This window comes from Falco rusticolus, chromosome 4 (assembly GCF_015220075.1).
Source record: "Falco rusticolus isolate bFalRus1 chromosome 4, bFalRus1.pri, whole genome shotgun sequence".
Classification (NCBI taxonomy): domain Eukaryota; kingdom Metazoa; phylum Chordata; class Aves; order Falconiformes; family Falconidae; genus Falco; species Falco rusticolus.
This window is the reverse complement of record NC_051190.1, coordinates 94,500,227-94,521,717: the sequence shown is the minus strand read 5'-3', so window position 1 is coordinate 94,521,717 and position 21,491 is coordinate 94,500,227. Positions and strand designations below refer to the sequence as shown.

The window sequence follows — 21,491 nt, the reverse complement described above, 5'->3', positions numbered from 1 at the left end:
AACAGTATACATTTTCTAGATACATAAGTATGCATAAAAGCTGTCCAGACATAGGTACACACGTCTGTATGAAACATGCTTACCCAAAGTAGTCTCAACAGGCAAGAAAAAGCATACTCGGATTTTTATACAGATGCCTGAAATTTTGTCAAGACTCAGATTCCTATTTTAGTTGTTCTCTTCCAGTTTTCTTTCTTACAACAGGCTGGAAATGGCAAAGGAGGTGGTAATTTTAACACATCACTCTGGCCACTTTTTAGACTCCGTAGCTTTTGCACACCGTGGTTATAACTAATGTTCTGGGTTTTGCATTTGTTTCTTTTGAATGCAGTGCCAGTGGCAGATATAAAAGCTGTTGTGACTGGGAAAGACTGCCCTCACATGAAGGAGAAAGGAGCTCTTAAACAAAACAAGGTATGGTTCTCAAATTGTTATGAACACACATCCTGCAGAATACAAAGCTTGTCAATTCGACCTTCCCTGAAGTAATACAGATATTTTTCATTCCAGCCTGCCACCTTTCTGTGTATGCACACGCACTTTGCTTTCACCTCAGACCAGTTGAGTTGAATTATTGGGACAGGCTGCCCTCCTTTACTCGGACTTCATGGCAGATGTGCATTGTGACATGCCCAGCGCACATTAGGATAGCCTTTAGTAGTGATGTCTTTTACCTCTAAAGCAAAGCAGTTTTGTCTGCTGCTGCAGAGCAGGCTAGCAATGACTGTTGGTACCTATTCTTATATAGTCTCTGATAAATAACTAGTTTGTTCCAGCTGTATTCTCTGACGAGCTCACATTCAGCGAACACTGGTATGTGCTATAAACTGCAGTTAATGTCCAGCTTCAGGTCCAGGCAGGTAGAAAAACAACTGCCAACAAAAGGATGTAAGGTAAATGCTGGGCAATTAATGAGGTGTATAAGGGTGCATTCAGCAGTGCATTTGGGGAAAAAATGTGTAGGAGACAATGGGCAGCTTAAATTAGATTTATGCTACCTTTCAGAGTTTCAGATCAAGAACTGTAAACTGATAGCAGGGCTAAAACTGTACAGTGGCAGAATCTTGCAGAATTTTTGTTAGTCAGAATTGCCACCACGGCAAGAAGAAATCAAGTTACTAGCTACGTTTGGCATCTTTAGCGGTGATGGTCTTCATACCATGTCGTATGAGGTATGTTCATAAGTCCTCTATCAGGTTGTGTTGTCTGACCGTACAAGAAAGAGCGAGACTCTTGTGATGTTCAGTCAGATCTAGAACCACACACCCTGAGGTCTGGGAACCATATCAGAGTTTTCAGTTACATGAAACTGAGAAATTTTGGACCCAACCGGAGATTCTGATGGGCAAAATAGTGAGGTTAAGAGTTCCTGCTTCAACACTTTAGAAATCAGCGTTCAAATAAATACTGGAAAAAACACTTCTGATGGGGACCATAGAAAATGAAAAAGCACTGACAAAGCTACATCACACAGCTGTTGCATCTTCATAGCTGCAACTTTTCTTTCCTCAACTATGTGCAAATACACAGAGCACCTCTTGCAAATGCATATTGCTTGCATTTGTCTCTCGTATACATGAGTTGCTTTAAGTCTGTCAGGATACAGTCATCTCCTTTCCACATTGGCTTTACATGGTTGGAAATGAAAAAGTCAAGCCAAGCAAAGCAAAAAAAAATCCCAGGAGTATTTTTCCTTGTTGATTTTTCTGAATCAGGGCACTAACACACACACGCACACAATAGATTGCATACAACTCCTACCTTGTGTTACAGTTGAACATCAACAGCATTTGGCTGGGGCATTTATATGATGCATATAAAGTATTTTTAGTACATCCTTGTCTTAACACTCATATGTCCGCACAAAAAGGAAAGATAGGAAGACGGAAAGCAGTGGGTGGCAGTGATGGAAATGTGTCATCTTTATGGAGCAGTAATGTCTAGATAGTATTTAATGCTAAATAGCGATGCTGTAGATCAGTTTGTCCTCGGCTGTCAGCATCGTCCCATTTCCTCAGGTAAAATTGCTTCGGACTGGCATAAAACTTGTGGCTGAGAATGTGAAGTTCAGGAGCTGATAGGTAGCATGACTGCATCTGTGGCTGGAGCATTTCCTTTGTGACCCCGGCAATATTAATTTTGAAGTTTTTACTGTTTCTGGTGTGGGGGTTTTGATTATTGGGTTTTTTTCCTTCTTCGATTTCTTGTTTCTTCCCCTGGGAATCACAGAATTTGTGAAATTAGTTGTCAACCCAATCAAACTGTCATGCAGAGTATTGCAATTACTTAACTGACATCATAGGAATAACATATCATTGTTTACAGAGTATCAAATTAACGTGGACAATGAAATTAAAATTAAAAAGGAAAAAGAAAAAAAGTCAGACACAGAATGCAACTGGGCTGAGTGTGGTGTATGAATTCTTTCACTTGAAATTTCACAATTGGTGATATTTTTTTAAGAGGCCTTTTCATCTTGTGTTTCTTTGTATGTATATAATGACCACCTTGATGTTTATTCATTGGCAGAAAAGAAAATTGAATGGCAGAATGCCACTGCCATGAACATAGCTGGAATTGGCAGAAGGTCCATAATAAAGGCTTCAGCGTCTCTTCATTTGCCGGCACATGGCCATTATTCTTCCAGCGGGACCATTTAGAAATAAATAAGAGTTAAACTGAATTGGAATTTGCATGCCTATGAAGCTGGAATGACTTGATAGGACCAGACTTGAATCCATTGTTGTTCATCTCGCTTGTGGTTTTAAATTAGGTTTAATTTTAAATTCTTCATTTCTGACTCTCGAGTAATGTTAATAAATTTCAAAGAAATGAAATATATTAGATTTTGCAGCCTTCAAAACAAAGCAGGAAAGAAGAATTTGGAAAAAAAAAATTGCCATGTATTTCTAAGTGTTCTCCTATCGCCCATTATTTGCTTATGTGTCAGGCTTCAGGCTTGGTACCTTTTGAGTCAGCAGAAATGGTTCTGCTCAGTTCCCTACTGAATGCAGCTTCTCTTCTCCTTTTGACTTCCTGTTGGTTGAACAAATTCTCTGTTGCTGCAGACAGAGATAGTTATCGGGAGAGGGGGGGAATCTTCTGGCTCTGGCAAGCAAACTTAACATGGCTGTGGTCTCAGCCTTCAGCAAAGACACAGGTGTTTTGAGGCTGTTGGTGACAGAGTAGGCAGAGAGTAGTAAGGTCAGTGTAACTGCATGAGATCACTCAGCTGTAGGCACCCAAAATGCCTGTTCATCGCAATTTGCTTGTCTCTGGTCCATGCGAGGGGCCAGTGGAGGCTGGACGAGAGAGAAGCTCTGGGTGTGGGAGACCAAGCTTCCCCACACACCTCCTACACACCTCCTACAAGCTTTCCCTGCAGAGTTGTAACCAAGGAGTGGGAAGTGTCCAGCCAGCAGGGGCAGAATCTTTTTTTTCTCTATTTTCAGTGAAGCACAAAAGAGAGGTATGACATGGTTCCCAGTACTGTTACCATTTTGACAAGCATCTACCAACATATGCAAGGGTGGAAAGCATTAGAAGTGTCAAGGGAGTGAGTTTAGCAGGTTCAGGTGGGGGAGGAGGAAAGCAAAAGAAAGGAAGGGAGCAAGTTTGGAGGAATGGGAGAGGGGGAAAAAAAACAGAAAGGAAAGATAAAGTGGTGGAAAAGGCAGGAGTGGAAAATGCCTTTGAGAAAGGTTGAGGACAGACAAGGGAGGAGAAGACCACAGATGGCTGATAGACAGTGACCAGTTTTCCTTTAGGAATTGCCAGTTCCTTAGAATCACCTGGCATTGATGGGCAAGTAACAAAACCGGGTGTGGGTGCCTGACAAGTCAGCCAGCTCGACCATGGAGACCACCATCAGTGTGGAGGGCCTGCCAGTTGGCAACTCCAGCTCCTTGCGCTTCCATTTTCCTTGACAGTTTGCTGTGCGTAAGGTGACAGAGATGTGGCACCTGGAAGCTGCAGTTCCTAAGCCTTTAGTCTCCAGAGCAGCCAGCAAAGAAACTGAACTGGAGCCAGGGCTGCTAAACTCCCATTTTCCCCCATAAAGGGAAGCTTGGTGCCCTAAGTGTAGCCCTTTCTCGTTCTTGGCCTGACCAGGAATGACCAAACCCATGGCTCCCTGCGATATTCCTCTTTCAGGCAGGGTTTTTCTCTTCTCTCTTTGAGGTGAACAAAAAAATGCAGTCCCTTGGAATTTCTCAAAGGACAGTTATACAGGGGACAGGCCTATCGGGTTGTTGTTGACCTTCGTGAAATTCAGGAACATCATAGTAGAGCAATACAAGCAGTTTTTTCAGTGATAGGTTTTATTTTCACCACCTCAGTTGCATGACTTGGCATGTTCTGTCAGTAATTTATAACACTCTGTACGAAGATAATGCTAGGTTTGTGTGGGCAGAGGTAAATTTGTTTCTGTAACGAGGGACATCACTCTTAAGTTGTGGCTGAGAGACATGCCTAAAACACAAAAAGGCTCTTCTGTGAGCCGTGAGCCATTGGTTTGCTGAGTGCACCAGCGCTACTAGTATCTGCAGGTTCCGTGGGGATTTAACGCAGACTTGTCTCCTGTGGCCTGGCAATACAGCAAGTTGGACCCGGTAACTAAATTCAAGGAGATTAAGGGCATTTCCCATGAGAAGCCTGATCTCTGATCATCCAAGATAATCCCTAAGGATTGCATGTTTTATGATTCAGACTCTGTTCTTAATCACACAGGTTCAAAAATTAAATAACCCTTACTGAAATCCAAAGACCTATGTCTGTTTCAGACCAGGTAGTCAGGGGTAGACAGCTAGAGCGATGTCTGTGCTGCAGTCCCAGCAGTCAATTCTTCTATTTTAAAACTTAGTGTAGGAAATTTAAGAAGCCGTGCTCCTCTCACTGCTGGCAGTGTAAGGACTGTTGTCAGCCGAGAGTTAGCAGCAAAGGCAATCGGTGTTATGGGGCTCAGGAAGCCAAGAGGCAAAAAGATCAGGACATATGATACAGATCACAGTTAGGAGTCAGCACTCTCCTTTGTAGCCAGGTCTTTTTTTCTGCAGTTATAATATATTTTCCTTTTTTTCCGTATCAGCTAGCTTACAGGTTGTGAAATCCTTGTAAGGGTACTTGTAGCGATGCGTGCAGTAACCATAACACAACATCTTTGCATGCTCACTGCTGGCCAGTGGAAGTTCATTATTTTGTCCAGGCCTCTAGAACCCAGGTCCAGGTGACCTTTAGGGAAGGTCAGTGCTTGATGAATTCACTTGGGCACCTTTGAAATTCCAGCTTCAATGCTGAGGAGAAAAAAGATGAGGGTTCTTAGGGTTCTTTCCTTCCCCAAGATTCATTTAGGTCTTTAACTAACCCAGATAGTTCAGTTTGACTGAGGCTGCTGATTCTGGTTCAGGTAGAAACAAAATGACAGAAATCTCTTGAGAATGAATAATTCAATAGACTTCTAGCAGTGAGAGAGCATGAGTATATGCCAGGAGATTAACTGTCCTGGCAAGATTTTTGACACAGGGAAACAAACCTTGCAGAACTTTGCAAGTTTAATCTCTACAAATTGGAAGAATAGTGGGTCTTCATGAAAAGTTTGTTGCAAGTGCACTGTTACGTATTATATTGATTTCAGTCCTCACCGTTGCCTAGCTCAAATTTCAAACTCAAATGCTAAAGTAATCCAGGGGGGTGAGTTTGTGTTGACTGAAGCATCTGTGGTGGGGTTCTTGCGGTGCCAGTCTGTTGCAGTGATCTGGTTCTGCTGCAGCTTTGGCTAGGCAGGAGAGTACCATAACCTGTTCTTCCACTTGTTTTGGGGAATAAACAGTAGGAAAGAAAGACGGACCTGAATGTATGAATGCCTCTCTCATGCAGCATTAATATGTGTTTCTTTCTATTGATCCAGGAGGTGCTGGAGCTTGCTTTCTCTATACTGTATGACTCAAGTGGCCAGTTGAATTTCATTGCTCCAGACAAGCATGAGGTAAGTCAGGTTTGGAGTACAGAAACTTCTTTGAAGCCCTCTGAGTTGCTCTATGGCAGCAGAGAGCTTTGTAAGAACGTAAGAATGGTCATCTTGGCACAGAGTACAGGTCCATCTAAGTCTGTGTCATGTCTCACAGCAAGCTAGAAGCAGAGGGATTAGTATGGGAGCAAGACCTTTTGCAATTTTCTTGCATATCCTGAGCCACAAAAGGAACGTGTTTTTTATTCGTATGTCATCGAGCAGATGGGCTCCAAATTAAAGATCAGTATTTCTAAGCCCTACTAAAATATGAGCCATAAGTAAGAGAAAGAGAACTTGGGCAGACCTTGGAGTTCCACAGATGTTACCATTTCCTGGTGTAATAAAGATTTCTGTTGGTCTGCTCTACTCTAGGCTCTGGAGGATTTTGCTGTGTGTCCATTTTAGTGAACTTTAGTTCAACGCTGATGATTTGTACAGCCAAGCTCTTAAAGAATCACTGCTGTCCTCAGCTCGCTGCCACCATCACTGGGTCTCAGTTTCAGCCACAGACTTGTGTTCTGCAGAATGGCATGTCCCCTTATTCTTAGTTTCACATTGCTGAAGACCATTCATGACAGGCGATCGTAGAAGGTCCTCCCTGTTGCGTCTCCACAGGGGAGTGTTTTGCAACAGGTCTCACTTACATAAAGACGATGTAAATACCAATAGCAAGGCAGAATGACAGCCCCTTTCCTGCTCCCTTCTCTTACTTGAAAACACAAGGAAATGGACGTCATTGGCTTTTGGAAGGTGGTGGAACTAATTTACCTAATTACGTGGAAGCATTGGATGTGTTTCTCTCAAAGAACTTCCAAGTTAAGATCCAGCAGAATTCACTATATTTAGGGGGTTAAAAAAAAAAACGTTTTTCCTTCTCATTTCTAAAGTAACAAAAGTTAGTGTTCCGTTTGCACACTTGTTTTGTGGTATCGTATTTGATCTCCATTCAGGACACTGCGTTAATATGATGGAACACAGAAGAGTGCATGAAATTTCTTCACAAGTGAAGTGTATTTAGTTACGCAGCTTCAACATTTGCAATTCTGGAGTAAAATTTTCAAATAGATGTTAATTTTAAGGAGAGGAAATAAGGTTATGCTCATTAGGGTTTTCCTGTGGATTAATATTTGAGTGTCACTTTCAGGTATGTTTACTCCAGAGAAATATTTGCTGGTCAGTTTTCATCTAAGAGAAAGCTGCAATAGGATCCCAGGCATAACGTGCCGTTAGAGCTGGAGCTCTAAGCAAAGCATGATTGTCTTCATCCTCTGAACTGAACATATGTTAGATGCTTTCTCATAAAAATTCTCCAGAAACTGAATTCTAGACTCTTTCAACTCATAAGAGCAGATGGTCATGAAAATCAACGAATTTTTCAGCCACTTGTATCTCAAATGTATCCTATAGCAGCTACAAGCGTATTTTAATGCCCTAAATGTTCAAAAGCTGCTACTGCACCCCACAGACGGGCAGTAGGGTTGTGAGATGCTTTAACCCAATTGCTCGTGATTGTTAACACACCTATTATCTTTATTCCTCTTTTTGATCTTGTGCAGCTTCTTTGAAACAAAATTAGTATGTTAAAAAAAACGACCGGAGGCAAGAGTCTCTGCTGCTACTTGACAGTTCCCAAATGAACGTTTTTAAAAGGGCATCTCACTCCCCCTGTACTTTTCCATGGCCTGCAGAAGAGTGAGTTCTGATTAAGGGAAAAAGTACAAGTGTGCAGAGGAAGCGCCAGAAGGAAAGGCAGTAGCTTGTTACGAAACCCGTGACTCTTCATCAAAGTAACTGGGCTGCCTGTTGGTAGAAGCGCTAGTTTAGCGGCATTGTCAGCTTGGGAGATTCGGTGGGTGACATCTCAAGATTTGGAAAGCTTTTTGTGAAGCGCCAGGAGTGATGTTAGTACATGACAATTTCAGGTCAGACTTACAGGGTGGGTTGTTTTTTTTTAAGTACTTCTACCGTCCTCGTGATTGTAGAATGAGGTTGGAATGCGAGAATTGAGTGTGTCCTAAAACCAAAAATTGAACTAAGATCATAGGATAACTCAGGTTTTAAGGGACCTTGGAGGTGTCCCCAGTCTGACCTCCTGCTCAAAGCAGGTCAGCGATGAGCTCAGACCAGGTTGGTCGGGGCTGCATCCCCATGGATGAAGCCTCCACAGCCTTTCTGGTTGTCTGGTTCTACTGATTTGACTCCCAAGGTATTTCTTTAATAAAATCTCATTACTGAACCGATATCATTGAGATTTGGACCTCATTCTTGTGTACTTAAGTTTGGCAATACCCTTAGCCATCTGTTGAAGCTTACTGCTAGCCAGAGGATTCAGCACTGTGAGATCACTCCATCGTATTTGTTTTGCATTTAAATACTAATAGCTGGTTTCAACTACATAGCAAAAAGGTGGATTAATCTTATCCTTGATTTTTGACAAAGAAACAGATGAGGGAGGCTATAATTAGGTTTCATTGGAGTTTTATGAAAATGAATCGGTGGTAAATTAATTTTTCAGTGGCTCTTAGTCTGTTTTGCATATTAAAAAGAAAAAAAACTTCTGAATGAATGCCTCTGTTTTTCCACCATCTCATTAGGATTTCTCTCTGCTCGAAATGTACAGGAGTTTAATTAGATGCACTTGCCAATATAGAGATTAGAGAGGAAGCCCCTTTTCCAGGCCATTGCACTCATCTGAATTGTGGCCAGGATTTGGCTTCTGTGGGCCCTGAATGAGTTATATCTGGAAGAGAACAGAACTGCAGTTCTGCTTTCTGGCTCGCTGGGATTCCTCCCCAGAGAAAGCGCTGGCCGTACTCACTGAGCAGGTGATGGATGATTTACGTCAGGGGCTGCATCTGTTGAATGGATGCTCTGCGCTTCTGTAACCTGAGCAAAGCCTTTTTGCCTTTCTCTTGCTTTCCTCATAGTGATTTCTGGGAATACTCTCCCAAAGAAAGATTTCAAGCCGATCGTAAAAAAAATTCTAATCTGTTCAAAAATAATTACATTTCTAGGAAAGTTTCTTTCTTCTCCTGATGTTCTGTGTACACTTCACAAAAGATTACATGCTTCAAGAGTCTTCAGTGGCACGCTTTGGCGGCATGGAATAGGCAGGCTAAGTTGTTTAGTTAGTACTCGTTAGCAAGGCAGCCTAAACCCTAAAGTTTCTTCTGTATAGCTGACCTCGTATTAAAGGTGCTGCTTGGCTTACCGACACCCTGGGTGAAGTCCTAGCTCTGCCACTGTTTTGTTACCGACTTAAATGGGTCGGATTTCACTTTGGATGTTGAAGTGTGTTAACAGTCCTATTTTAAAAATACACCCTTTTTCTGGATGAAGACACGTACCCCAAGATGGGGGTTTCTCTCTCTTCTTTAAAATAATCCTCATTTCTGCTGTGGGATGAAGTCAGCCATGGCTATCTTTAAACTTGGCGGTGTCATGTAGCAAATGGTCAGCTAAATTTAACATCCATTTTCTGGCATGAAATCTAGCAGAAGTATTTGTAAGATAAAAATGCACTTACGGCTGATTTAATTTTCTCCTGCAAACTAGGACACAAGTTCATGATTGAAATCTTTATTTTTGGATGATAGCATTTGAGTACTTCTGTTCATAGTTGAATAAATGGCTTGTAGTAATAAATGAAAGGGACTTATTTGATAGAAGTTGACTCTAGCTCACCAGTCTCCGTTGGGTTTGTTGCTGATTTAAAAGGTTATTCAGCCCGTGTTAATCACAAGCTGTCAGCTGTTGGGAAAGATGGGATCTCCTATTAGGAAAAAGCTAACAGTAAGGAAGAGGTTTTAGAGGCCAGTTCAGCATTTGCAGCCTTTAGAATTACACCAGGGTAGCTTGGAATTTAATTTTTGTGAAGGACACAGCATTGGCTGATTCTGCAGTTTTCACAATATGTTATTTTGTGTAAAATAGTGGTAAAGTAGGCATAGATACGTGGGAGCCTATCTTTGTGTAGGTCAATTGATACCACTTAATCTATAGGAAAGCAAACCATGATAAAACTAGATGGTCGGTACAGAATTTCTTACACAAAGAATCGAGAAGGATATGGGGTGGGATTCAGTTCACCTAACGTAGCTGTCTTGGAATTAAAAGCTTGGTGTAAGATAATCAGGCTTTTTCTGTAAGTACTGGGGAAAGAGAAGGAGAGGTGGCAAGGAGGTCTCTTCAGAGGTTCCTTGTCTTAAGTTAGGTATTGTTCTTTCTCCCATAACTATTGAGGAGTATTCAGCAGAAAGTTTGAAGGAGATAGCAACTAAATACTGTCATTTCTTCCCATTTTTAGGGCATTGTTTTTCCATTTTGTGAGCAGCTCAGTGGAACATGCCTTCTTCATGATATGAGCTAATAAAATGAATCAACCTCATTTTAGGTCTCTTTGTAAGTTGCTGTGGGAGCAATAACTGTAGAGGACCAAGCCAGACAAGCAATTTGTGTATGGAATGTCTATTAATAATAGTTTTTATCTTTTCCCTGTGCAGTATTGTGTATGGACCGATGGGCTGAACGCCCTCCTTGGGAAGGATATGTTGAGTGATCTGACACGGAATGACTTAGACACGCTGCTCAGCATGGAGATAAAGCTACGCCTCCTTGACTTGGAAAACATACAGATCCCAGATGCTCCCCCACCAATCCCAAAGGAGCCCAGCAACTATGACTTTGTTTATGACTGTAACTGAGGTTGCCACTGAAACTTGATTCAAAACTGGAAATATTATAACTGGAGAGAGATTTAAAAAAAAAAAAAAAAAGAAGAGTGTGAGGAAAAAAAGAAACCCACTCGTGCACCTTGGATTTTGGCTTTGGGGAGGGGTGTAGAAACACTTGCATTCCTCTCTGTTCCCTGCATCCCTTCCTTCCCCATTCCCATCTTCCCCATTGCTCATCCAAATCCACATTGCTTTAATTAACTTGTAATTGCAGGCCATCGGCCTTGCTTAAGGCAAAGACTTGCCACTAAGAAGCACCCTCCCAAGGACTTTTTTTACATTTTTAATACTGGAAGAAACATTCTTAACTAAAGGACATTGTTATCAAACTGCGTGCCTGTGAAACCCACTTGGCATGGCAGAGGCTTTAACTGGAAGGAGGAGGGAGGTAGGGAGCAGAAGCAGCTACTGTAAGCAGAAGATTTTCCCAGACACTCCCAAGAGTCTGCTCACAACTGAATCCAATGCAATGATGAAAATCGTTAACTGCTTCCCAGTGCTTGCACCATTCGTCACTGTCATTATTCTTTCCACTGTCACCTCGACTCTTGCCACCAGCCTTCACCCAACTGATCGGCTCCCAGAATGGAAAGTCTGCAGGTTTTTGCTGTACCATACGCTGCAATGCTGCAACAGCTTTTAACTTCTTTTCCTCCCAGCTTTTAAATAGCCCCACACTGGCAGATCACTTGCACAAACTGTGTATGAAGCCACTAGTGTGTCCCATCCCTATAGTGTTCCCTAAACCTCAGTTGCCTCTGAAATTGGCTTGTTGCTATTTGAAGTGATTTTTATTTTCTTGGTCCAAAGTTCAACAGTAATTTCCACAGATTAATTACAACTGCCAAGCATCCAGGTTTACGTTGTCATTGCTACAGTGTTAGAAATTTGCAAGGGATTTTTTTTTTGTACGGGTTCTGATTTTTTTTATTTTATTTTGCCAAACAAATATATTTAATGAAAACTAATTTCATTGTGAGTACTTTTGGGGGACAATATTTTTACTTAATTTCCATTTGGAACATTTGCCCTGAAGGGAAAAAATATTTCCCTTCAACTTCACTGTTGAATAAAAATCTGAGTTGTGATGATTCTTGGAACTTTGTTTTTCTTCTGAAGTTGTCTTCTGTTCTTTATGGTTCCTAGCAATTCTGAAGTGTTTGGTAGGAAGAGGAGAGGGAAAGGTGGAACTTTTCTTGTTTGCTTGTTTGTTTGTTTGTGGTGACCAGGGTAAGATATATCCAGCGGTCTCCATTACCGTGGGTATGTGAGCTATCCTGTGAGAAGGACCCTTTGTGAAATCTGGGATCACAGCATGCTGATGTGCTCATGGTCAGTTTAAGGCCGCTGCCTTTACGGTGTTTGTTGGAGTAAATGTCTTCCTGTGCTTGTTCCCTCCATTGAGAATGTTTTTGGCTGCAGCAGGTGGGTACTGGGGAAATTTGGGCTTTGCAAGATCGATTCCCTCCCTCCTCATATTCTTCTAGGTATTTCACCAAGCTCAATATCTCTTCCTCCAAAAGTGCTGGGTCTAGATCTACAGGAACCCACCAGCCCTTTCCCTCCCTCCCACTGTGCACATGCTGAAGACAGATGTTGGTTTGTCCCAGTTCCTCTCCTACTCAGATCGGCTGACAAAGACTGTGAAGGGGTTTTATCGGACCTTGTGCTAGTGAGAAGCCTGGAGGGTGGTTCAGTTTAGACAGATGCAGAAGATCTCAGCTGAGGTGACCTTTGCTCCAGCCAGCCGGCAATGGGGCAAACATCCTGACGGACCTCACACCAGGTGAGAAGAGAAATCATGTCCTGCAGGTGCAGCCAGAAGAAGGATGAGGAGAATGTATGGATTCAAGCATGAGGGTCCTGAGGGCAGTGCCTTCCTGAAGCTGTGTTTGCAGTATTTTAGGAATGCCTTGCTCTGACAGATAAGCACGAGTTGGTGTAGGTGGTAATGGATGGTAAAATAAGGGGGGAAAAAAAGCCTCTTGAGTTAAACGCTGGAGTAGGAAGTTACAGTGGCCTGTGGCCTGAGGGAAGATTCAGTCTGAGTGAGAACAGGGATGTGCAACGTGGGATGTGGGAGTCTGAGACGTTTTATTCTCCAGAGCCTTGGAGGCACTGCCTGCCACAGAGAATTTTTGAGGGGTCCGAGGGGTGGGGGGTAGAAGTAGGAACAAGTTTCTTTTAATGCTGCTTCATGTCGGCGTGAAGATGAGACTCTGAGCAGATCAATCTAAGTTGTTTGATTAATCTCCCTGACCCAGCTGGATGGCTTGGCTGTGCATAACCTTTGCTTTTTATTTACAGACTGCAGAGCTGGTGCTTCAGGTGGGTGTTGCTCGTTGCCAAAAGAAACACCTTTTAGTCCTAAGTGATAAGAGCCAAACGCTGCCAGCTCAGCGGCAATCCAATGCAGGTAGGCATCTCTGGCGATCAGAAAGCAGCAAACAAACCCCCTCCTCCGCGGGACAACTTGCGCAGGAGGGAAAGGTTAGCCTCACCTCCCCCACTGAGGTGAGTGCCCCAAGTTGCACACCGAGAGCCCAGGGGAGGAGGTGGGAGAAGTGCTGGCAGCCCAGCCCGGTTTTCACCAAGACCTCATGCCCACCCACAGTACGACGAGGCACATCGACACCACTGGGGCAGCGAGGGGTTTTGGAGCGTGAATCGCTGGCAGCTGCCTCTCTCCTTACATCCCTCAGGCCTCGCGCCAGCAGGTGACACAGCCCAGCAGCTGGTCCCCTGCCCTGGGGCTCCTCAGGGTGGCCGCAGCCTGGGCGGGGGGCTGGGGCTGGAGGGATGCCGTGGCGCTGCTGCCTGGCTCTAGCTCGGGGCTGCCTGCAGCCCTGCCTTACAGGAGCCCCAGCTCCTCGCGTGGCCCAGCTCTTTGGATGGGTTGTGCATCGTGTGGGATGGTCACGTGAGCAGGCATGCTAAATTTGTCTCCCCCCACGTGTCCCACCCTGCCATAAGAAAGAAGAGGCTCGAGAGATGCGTTGGCACAATAGCCCGTGCAGCTATTTTAAAAGCGCTCCCACAGCAACGCGAAGGGACGTGGTGCAAACGAGAATCCTGCCTTCAGTTTCTAGAACTGTCATACAGGCTCACTTCACCATTATGAAACTAGAAAAAAAATGTTTAATGATGAACAAGTATCCCGCTGCTTCCCATTCATTTAAAAAAAAGAGAATGAAAATGGCAAATTCATTTGCTCATGCTGTTGTGTGTTCCGGAAAAGCTTTTAAGGCTTCACAATCAAGGAGTTGCAGCAGGAAAAAAATTGCTATTGAAGTTTCTTGTATAATTTCAAAACATTAAGTGGGTAATTGCTTGTAAAAGCCATAAAGGGGAGAGAGAACCAAAAAAAAAAAAAGTCTAATTTTAGCTCCTGTTTTTGAAATGACTTTGCTTTTGAAAGTGAATATATTCTTTTGACAGAAAACTTGAATCAAGGAAGGTATGTGTCGTCTTAAGTCAGCTGCTTGTCCTGCTTGTAAGGACAAGGAGAAAAGCAGCAATGCTAAGTAATCCTGCACAAAAGCAAAAAAGTTTGTGCTTTCTGGGCTTTCGTTACTGCTTTTCAGAAGCAATTCCTTTTTCAGTATGGAGAACTCTTCTGCTAAACCTTACAACCTGCAGGGAGGAAGAATGTTCCCTTGCAAAGAGGCAAGTAGGTGATCACTCTCTCTTGGGTTGCAAAATGACTGTGCAAGATCCTGATCACTTCATTTGCAAAATCCTCTCGTGTCTTCATGCCCTACCCAGGATTGCATTTTGCTTGCCCAGGGTGCTTGTTTGCTGATGTTTCTTTCCCATCAGTTGTCCCTGGTAATGCAGACATGTCACATGTGGATGGAAATGTGAAGGCTTGTTTGGTAATCTGGTGGGATCCACTGCCCAGAACAAATCACTGTCTTCTCTGGCAGATGGCTGGGCTGCGAGGGAGCCCTGCGTGCCCACAGCAGTCCTGTAGCCCACCAGCTGCAATCACACAGGCTCCAGACACTGAACAGCTCTGAGAAGAGGGAGGGATGAAAGGGCGGAGAAATTAACCCCCTCTCCTTGCAGGGGAGGACAGAGAGAGAGGGGTATGGGCATAAAACGCCCCTGATCGCCAGGCTGCTGTGTGGTTGTCATTGCATTGGACTGCAGTGGTCAGAGGTGGCTGTACAGTGGCGCAAGTTGTTAATTCTGAGCGATAACCAGCAATGGAAGATGTTGGGAGTAGGAGGACACTCTCGTACTGCCATATCCCGCCCCCCCACCCCCCCTTTCTCTTTTTTGTTGCTGCTGCTGCACTGACAAGTAAATGCCATTAGCTTCACTGTCATGTGAAAGTCATTCATCTAAGGAGCGTAATAAGGTGAATGTGAGATTTTACTCCTTTCTTGTTTCTTTCTTCCCGAGAGGTTAAAAAAAAAAAAAAAATAAATCTAGCTCTTAAATCCAGTCCTCACTGACCTGGGGCTATCTTAGCTGTCAGAAGCAAGCCTGGAATACTAAGCATCTGACATAAGAAAAACGCCCTTCGCCTTACAGCAGCATCAAGGAGCTGGAAGTGAAAAGGATTTCCCTTCAGACACCGTTCCAGAACCTCTGCGTGCTGCTGTTGTAAAATCTCTGCAAACTCTGAAAGACATTCATCGGACAGAGTTTTTGTCACTTACCCCTGGCTGAGCTGTCATTGCTTTTCCCAGAGCTTGCTAAATCAGGATGAGACTCACGCAGTGCTCGCTCCCTCCCTAAACTGTAATTATATTTGAATATTAAACATCGACATGTCTTACACAAGTTCTCTGATTAACAAAGCACTTGCCCAGGCAGCAAAAGAGGCTTGATTTCAGTTCGATAAGCAGGCACCTAAATTTAGGTGGGTGCTTGTGGACATAGCTGGATCAGAAAGGTGAGCAGAAAGGCAATTTTACCTGGCACTGAGTTTTTGCTGCGTTCTGGGAGGTGATGCAAGTAATGACTTTTCTGTCTGATATATAATTGGATTGGGTATTGCTGGTTACTTCAGGAGGCAGAATACAATGCCGGCCTGATTATTCAGCATCGCTCCAGCTGCTTCACGCATCTTTGGGACTTTACACAGAGGTAAAAGGATTGAACTGGGAACCTTTTCTGTGTGAATCCAGGTTGAAACTTGAGAGGAGTATGGCTGTCAAAAGCACCAGTTTGTCAGGGCAGGACCAGGTATAAAATGTATGTTGGAAGAGCCATGAATTTTTATAGCAAGGTGATTTCAAAGTGCTGATTCAGGGAGTGCCATCCTGCAGCAGCCTCATGGGGGCAAGGTTAAAAAGAACTGGAGACGGTTTCAAACTCACTTAGTAACGTATTTGTATTTTATTTTCACTTCCAGCTGCGAGGCCTTGAAGGTCTCTGAAAAGCAGAGCTGGTCTGGTGATGCTTAGCTTGCAGAGACACACATAGGGCAAAAGAAACGTTTCATTAGCCATCCTTGTCCAAGTGGAGAGGGTGCTATTGAAAGCAGAATTTTCTGAATCTATGTGCTTTTTTCAATAGAGAGTTTCTCAGCTTTACTGTAGCCACCTCGCTGGAGGTGCTATGTGGAGAATAGTAGATGATGTGAGTTTATACTGTCTTGGAAGAGCCAAACAAGCCTCCTCATGTTGGGGCACTCACCCAAACCCTTTGTCATCCTATTTGCCTCTTACACATAGACCATTTCCTATGGGACAGTCACAAAGCTGAGGAACCCAGTGCCGCCTGTTCCAAGTGGGATGCTGGCCCTGTATTTCAGCCTAGGGAGGGTATGGCCACAGGACAGCAGTACCTGTAGAAGGTGGGAAAGAAAAGAGACACCTAATGTAATTTTGCCAAAGGATGCAACCAAGGGCAGGCTTGCTTTCCTGTGACACTTAAGGATGTGTCTTGAATGACTTTATTTCAATTGTCATTAGAGGATTTTGCAGCCTGATTGAGCACCATGGTTAAACTCTCCCTTGATGAAACCTCATGAGTCTAATTTTAATCTTGTTGGCAACACGGTGTTCAGCCTAAACTGATTATGTTTTGGGATTCCTCTGGGTTGTCGTGAGGGGGAGGGAGGGTGGTTGTCTTCTGTTTAGTAAGAGGCAGCGTTTTTTTTCATGAGGTGTGCCTGTGTCCTCTCAGTTTCTCTTGAAATGCCTCAGATTTAATATCCCCTTCCCACTCGCCACCCCAAGGGGCAAAGACACCCTGGAGATCTTTGCCATCCCACCAGCAGGCTGCACACACGTGGGAGGCTGAGCCCGAGGGACTTCATTCCCTGCCAATTAGCAGGGAGTTTGTGGTCTCAGGGTAGTTTCTGAAGAAGTCATGAAAAGTAACGTAAAAACCTGCCAGGCTTCAAAAAAACCCAAGTTTTCCATAAAAGCTTAAAATGGGGACACCGAGGATGCGGGCGCAGCGTGTTGTGCACAGCTACTGACTGCTTACATATTTCCCAGAGGAAAATGGCTCATCCACAGGGTTTTCCCAGAGCACAGCTCCCCCTTTTCCCCCCAAGCAGCAGAAGCCTGGTGCATTTGAAAAGCTTGGAGATGCAAGCAGGAAAACATGTGAAAGGTTTTTCTGCCAGGAGTATGACATTTAAAGAGCGCCAGTAGGATTATTTTGTCTGTTTTTCACCCGCGCCGGTCGCTCTGCACATATTGCCTGACTCACGATACCCTCTGTCAGCCTCTGACGTTTTTCAAAGGCCTGGGTTCCCCCTTTCTGTCCCTGGCCTAAGGTAGGTGCAGTGATACCTTGCACCTATCCACTATTTCGTCTATTCCAAATAGTCAAAGTGCAACGTGGCCAAGCCGGCTTTCACATAAACACCCATCTCATGCGCTTGGTTCTCTCGTTTCCAGTACAGTTCAAGGCCCATTGAAAACAAGGATAAGGCATTAAAATGGCCTGGCTTGTGGATGGCTTCTCCAGCATCTGCTAAGGTTGTTCTCAGCCCAGGCTTTTCCTTTACTGAGGACCTTTACCAAGTCCTCTACAGCAATCTTCATAAAACCTGTAAGAGCTTAGTGTTTCCAAGCCTTCAACGTCTTATCCAGTCTGACAGCTCACGGGTGGGTGCACACACACAAGCGCATGCATGCACACACAGGGTACAAGTGCGTCGGATCCGTTTCCCCAGAAAACCGGTCTGAAAGTGGCACGTTTGCAGCTTGGCAGTGTCAAGTGCTCCAGCAGGCAGCGTCGAGGTGAGAGGGGATGGAGGAGCTGGGAGCACCCTGACGGAGGCTGGCAGGTTAGCGGGGCTGCGTGGGGGAAGACGTGGGGAAAGGAAAACGGGGCAATATGAATGAGCAGCCAACCTCACCCTCGGAAATACCTTACACCTGCGGCCATGCTCAGGCGCAAAGATGAATTGAGGGTAATACCGAAGAGCAGACATCAGCACCAGCTTGCTGAGCTGTGTGTGCAGGACAGTGGGAAACCGGGGGGGGTGGGGGGGGTGGGTGTGTGTGTGTGTGTGTGTGTGGAATTATTGTGCAAGACAAAGCAGCCTTTCTAAGGCCTTATTTTAGATTTTTGTTACTATTTTTAACCACAGTTATTACACCTTGTGGAAGTGCCCTGTTGGCATGGGTGTGCTGCATCACTGCGTTTCCATCACCTTGAATGCGCTGGAAGAAGCGGCATGGTGCCCGTGTGGGTGCTGCACCCGGCCGAGGGGCAAGGGGAGGGCGGCGCTGGCATGATGCTGAGCTACCCAGGAAAGTGGTGGTGGCTCCATCAGAAAATGTCACTGAAGGAAAATTAACACATACACAGTGTGAATTTAGCTGAATCGTTGGTTTAGGAAGGGAAACCAAGAAGCTAAAGTGGCTGAAACTTGCTGCTCAGGTGGCTTTTGGACTGCCATGGGTCCCAGTTCCCCTTCTGAAAAGAACTTGTGATTCAGATCCTTTTTTTTTTCCTTAGTTCTAAGAATTGAAGTGCCATAAGAAATTGTAACTGAAACAAAATGTGATTTTTTTTTTTTTAGTTTTGTTTTGTTTTGTTTTTGACTTTTTCTTAGAAATTGTGGGGCTTCCCTCCCACCTCGCAGAAAAGAAGCCAACCTGCAGCAGTCTGAATAGCCTCCCCCTGACCAGAAATTCTGGTGTTTGCACATCCCTGAACCTCCCACCACCAAACCTGCATGGCCTAAGGAAGACCATCCTGCCTGGCTGTATAGCTGACTTGCAGTAAAAAGGTACATGTACCAAGTCCATCAACAGTAACACAGGCAGAATGGATTGCAGTATTCCACCCAGGCACATTTCTGACAAGCTGATTTGGTGAAAACAGCCCTCCAAGACCCCAACTTTTGTGGCATGTGAAGGACTGGCTGCAGCCATGAATCAAAACTGTACTTGGGTGGCAGTGGGGAGATGGAAAAAAAGCAAGTAGCAATTGCCTTCATTGGTTTGCACTAATTTTAATCAAACCCGAGTCACTTTTAAATTCTCAGACTTCAGGAAGCTGGCTTCTCAGCAATGGACTTCTGTAGACAGGTTCCTGAATTAAGCTCATTAGTCGATTGACTGGCAAGGATTCATTTAGATCACCCTGGCTGGAGAAAAAAAAAAAAAAAAAAAGGTGTGTCATGGATTTTATTACTTTGTTCATGCAGAGCAAAGAAATCAAAGCAGCGCTGCTGTGGTCAGCCTGGACCTGAGCACTAACCTTTGCTCGACAGCCCTGTGCGGTGTCCTGTCTACCCCAGGATGGGCATCAAGCGCCTGCCATGCCAGGCGAGCCCTTGCCAGCAGGGAATTGCTGCCTGCAGTTTTCTAGTGCTTTCCACAGTGTGGTTTCCCAGAGGTTTAGACAACGAGGAGCAAGCTTGTCAAGAAGGCAGGAGGTGTAGTGGGGGATTGCTTCCCTCTCCCGTTTTGATGAGGCTGGGTAGACCCTTTGGTGCTGAGTTTTGCAGGACTGAGTGGGGTACCAATACAACAGCACTGCAGGGCCCTTTAAAACTGATCCCTGCCTAAGCAGAGGCACTGAGAGATGATTTAGCACTGTGCCTTGCTGGAGGGGTGCTCCAGAGGAGGCAGTTTAAGTGGTTTTGCACCATCTGTCCAGCATGCTAATTCCCCCCCGAGGGCTGGAAAAATGGCTTTGCTTTGTGGGAGCCATCTCCAGGCACCTGGTGGCTCCCTGCTTACGCTGCCAGGTGGGGCTGCTGTCTAGGAAAGTTATTTGGAGGGGAGCAAAGGGTTTCTGCTGCTGTCAGCATCCCTGTGGTGTGCCAGCTCCGCACACCCCATGCTGGGTCCAGGAGGCCAAAGTGGCTCCTTTGTGCCCCGCCATTGCTGGATGTGGGGGAGCTGTGCTTCCCACACTGTGATGAGGAGGCAGGCATGTCTGTAACTGCCTGGTTGGCCAAGTTCCTGACGGAAATTAGTAGCTTAGCACTGCTGAGACCGTCTTGCCTTACTAATGGCCTATCAGGGCACCCAAGACACTGTAGGAACACAGTTTTATACCATATATTGGAAAAGAAAAAAATAGTACGGTGAGATGAGAACTTGAAGGTGCTCCTCATTTGTTAATGGACTTCTCTTGCTGACACATTAGCACGTTAAAAAGGCATTTTCCAGACTCCTGAACGTGTTAGTGAAGGCCTGTTTCCATCAGCCTTTTTTACGCTTTCCCAGTTTCTGAAGCCGCTGATGCAGGCTCCTGTGGGCAGCCATCCCTGTCTCCCAGCCAGTTTGGTAACGCACGGTGCCTTCTTCCAGCACACCCTGAACAGTAAATGCAAAGGAAACCTCCCCCATTTTGCACTTGAATGAAGTCATAGCCCTAAGGCAGCATTGCCTAAGGTGAGCCAGAAGCCCGCCAGGTATTGTTTGTTCTAGGAAGGATAAGGATGGCTGTACCCCAGCTGGAGATGTTAAATGCTGTTTCCCTTACTGATGTGGTGAGGATTTGAGCCAGGCTCTAATTTACTCCTGAAATATCCTGGAATGAAAAACAGAAGTTAATCTTTTTGGGAGATAGGTATGCTTATCTTCAAGAAAGGAACTGCATTAGTAAAGTAACAGATGATTTGATTCTACTGTTGCAGTGAAGATAATAAATATTCATCTCTGAAAGACAGAGGTGGATGTGAGGATGATAAAACAGGTGTGCAGGACTGGAGTGACAGGTGCTGAATAACTCATGCAGAGGATCCTGAGATTTAGCGATGGCATCGGGAAATGTAATGTCTTGCATGAACCGTTCACTGCAAACAGAGACAATAAGGTCCCAGCCATTCCCCCTAGTATGAGCACGAAGAATAGCTCCCAGCAGTCTGTCACACTTGGGACAAATGCAGGATTAATAGTGTTTCGTGTTGGCCTGTACCCTACCTGCCTCATTGTGGTCTGAACCTCCAGGGGATGGGAAGGTCTTATTAATTAATTCTCTTAATTCAAGCAGCTGTAACTGATTTATATGCAGTCTAGAGCCTGATCCTGCAGGGCGTGAGCTGACTTTGGCGAGGCACACAGCTTTCCAAATCCTCTAGCAGAGGAGAATTACTGGATCTTATGCTGCAACATAAGCAGCAGGGGTATTTGGGAAGCCTCTGGTAGTTTTTCCCCAGTGCAGCTAATACACGGCATTTGTTGCTCAGCAATGCTGCAGGTTCAGGTCAGCCAAAATTCACCTTCTAGGGATAGCTGCAGGCTTGCTTTCGTCCATGGGTGACAGCATGGTCTGGAAGAAGACTGGAGAAAATGGTATCAGGAGGAACAAGGGAT

The 21,491-nt window shown here is 44.7% G+C and overlaps 1 protein-coding gene across 6 annotated transcripts in view; it reads left to right on the top strand.

Moving 5' to 3' along the window:
• ELMO1 (engulfment and cell motility 1) overlaps window positions 1-11,840 on the top strand; it is a 311,155-nt gene extending 299,315 nt beyond the window's left edge. For all 6 annotated transcript variants that reach the window (XM_037385186.1, XM_037385188.1, XM_037385185.1 and 3 more), the window contains 3 exons: window positions 332-414; window positions 5,906-5,983; window positions 10,510-11,840. In XM_037385186.1, coding sequence (XP_037241083.1) covers window positions 332-414; window positions 5,906-5,983; window positions 10,510-10,710 — 362 coding nt within the window. In that variant the 3' untranslated portion in view covers window positions 10,711-11,840. The remainder of the gene's footprint in view (window positions 1-331; window positions 415-5,905; window positions 5,984-10,509) is intronic.
• The last annotated feature ends 9,651 nt before the right edge of the window (window positions 11,841-21,491 follow it).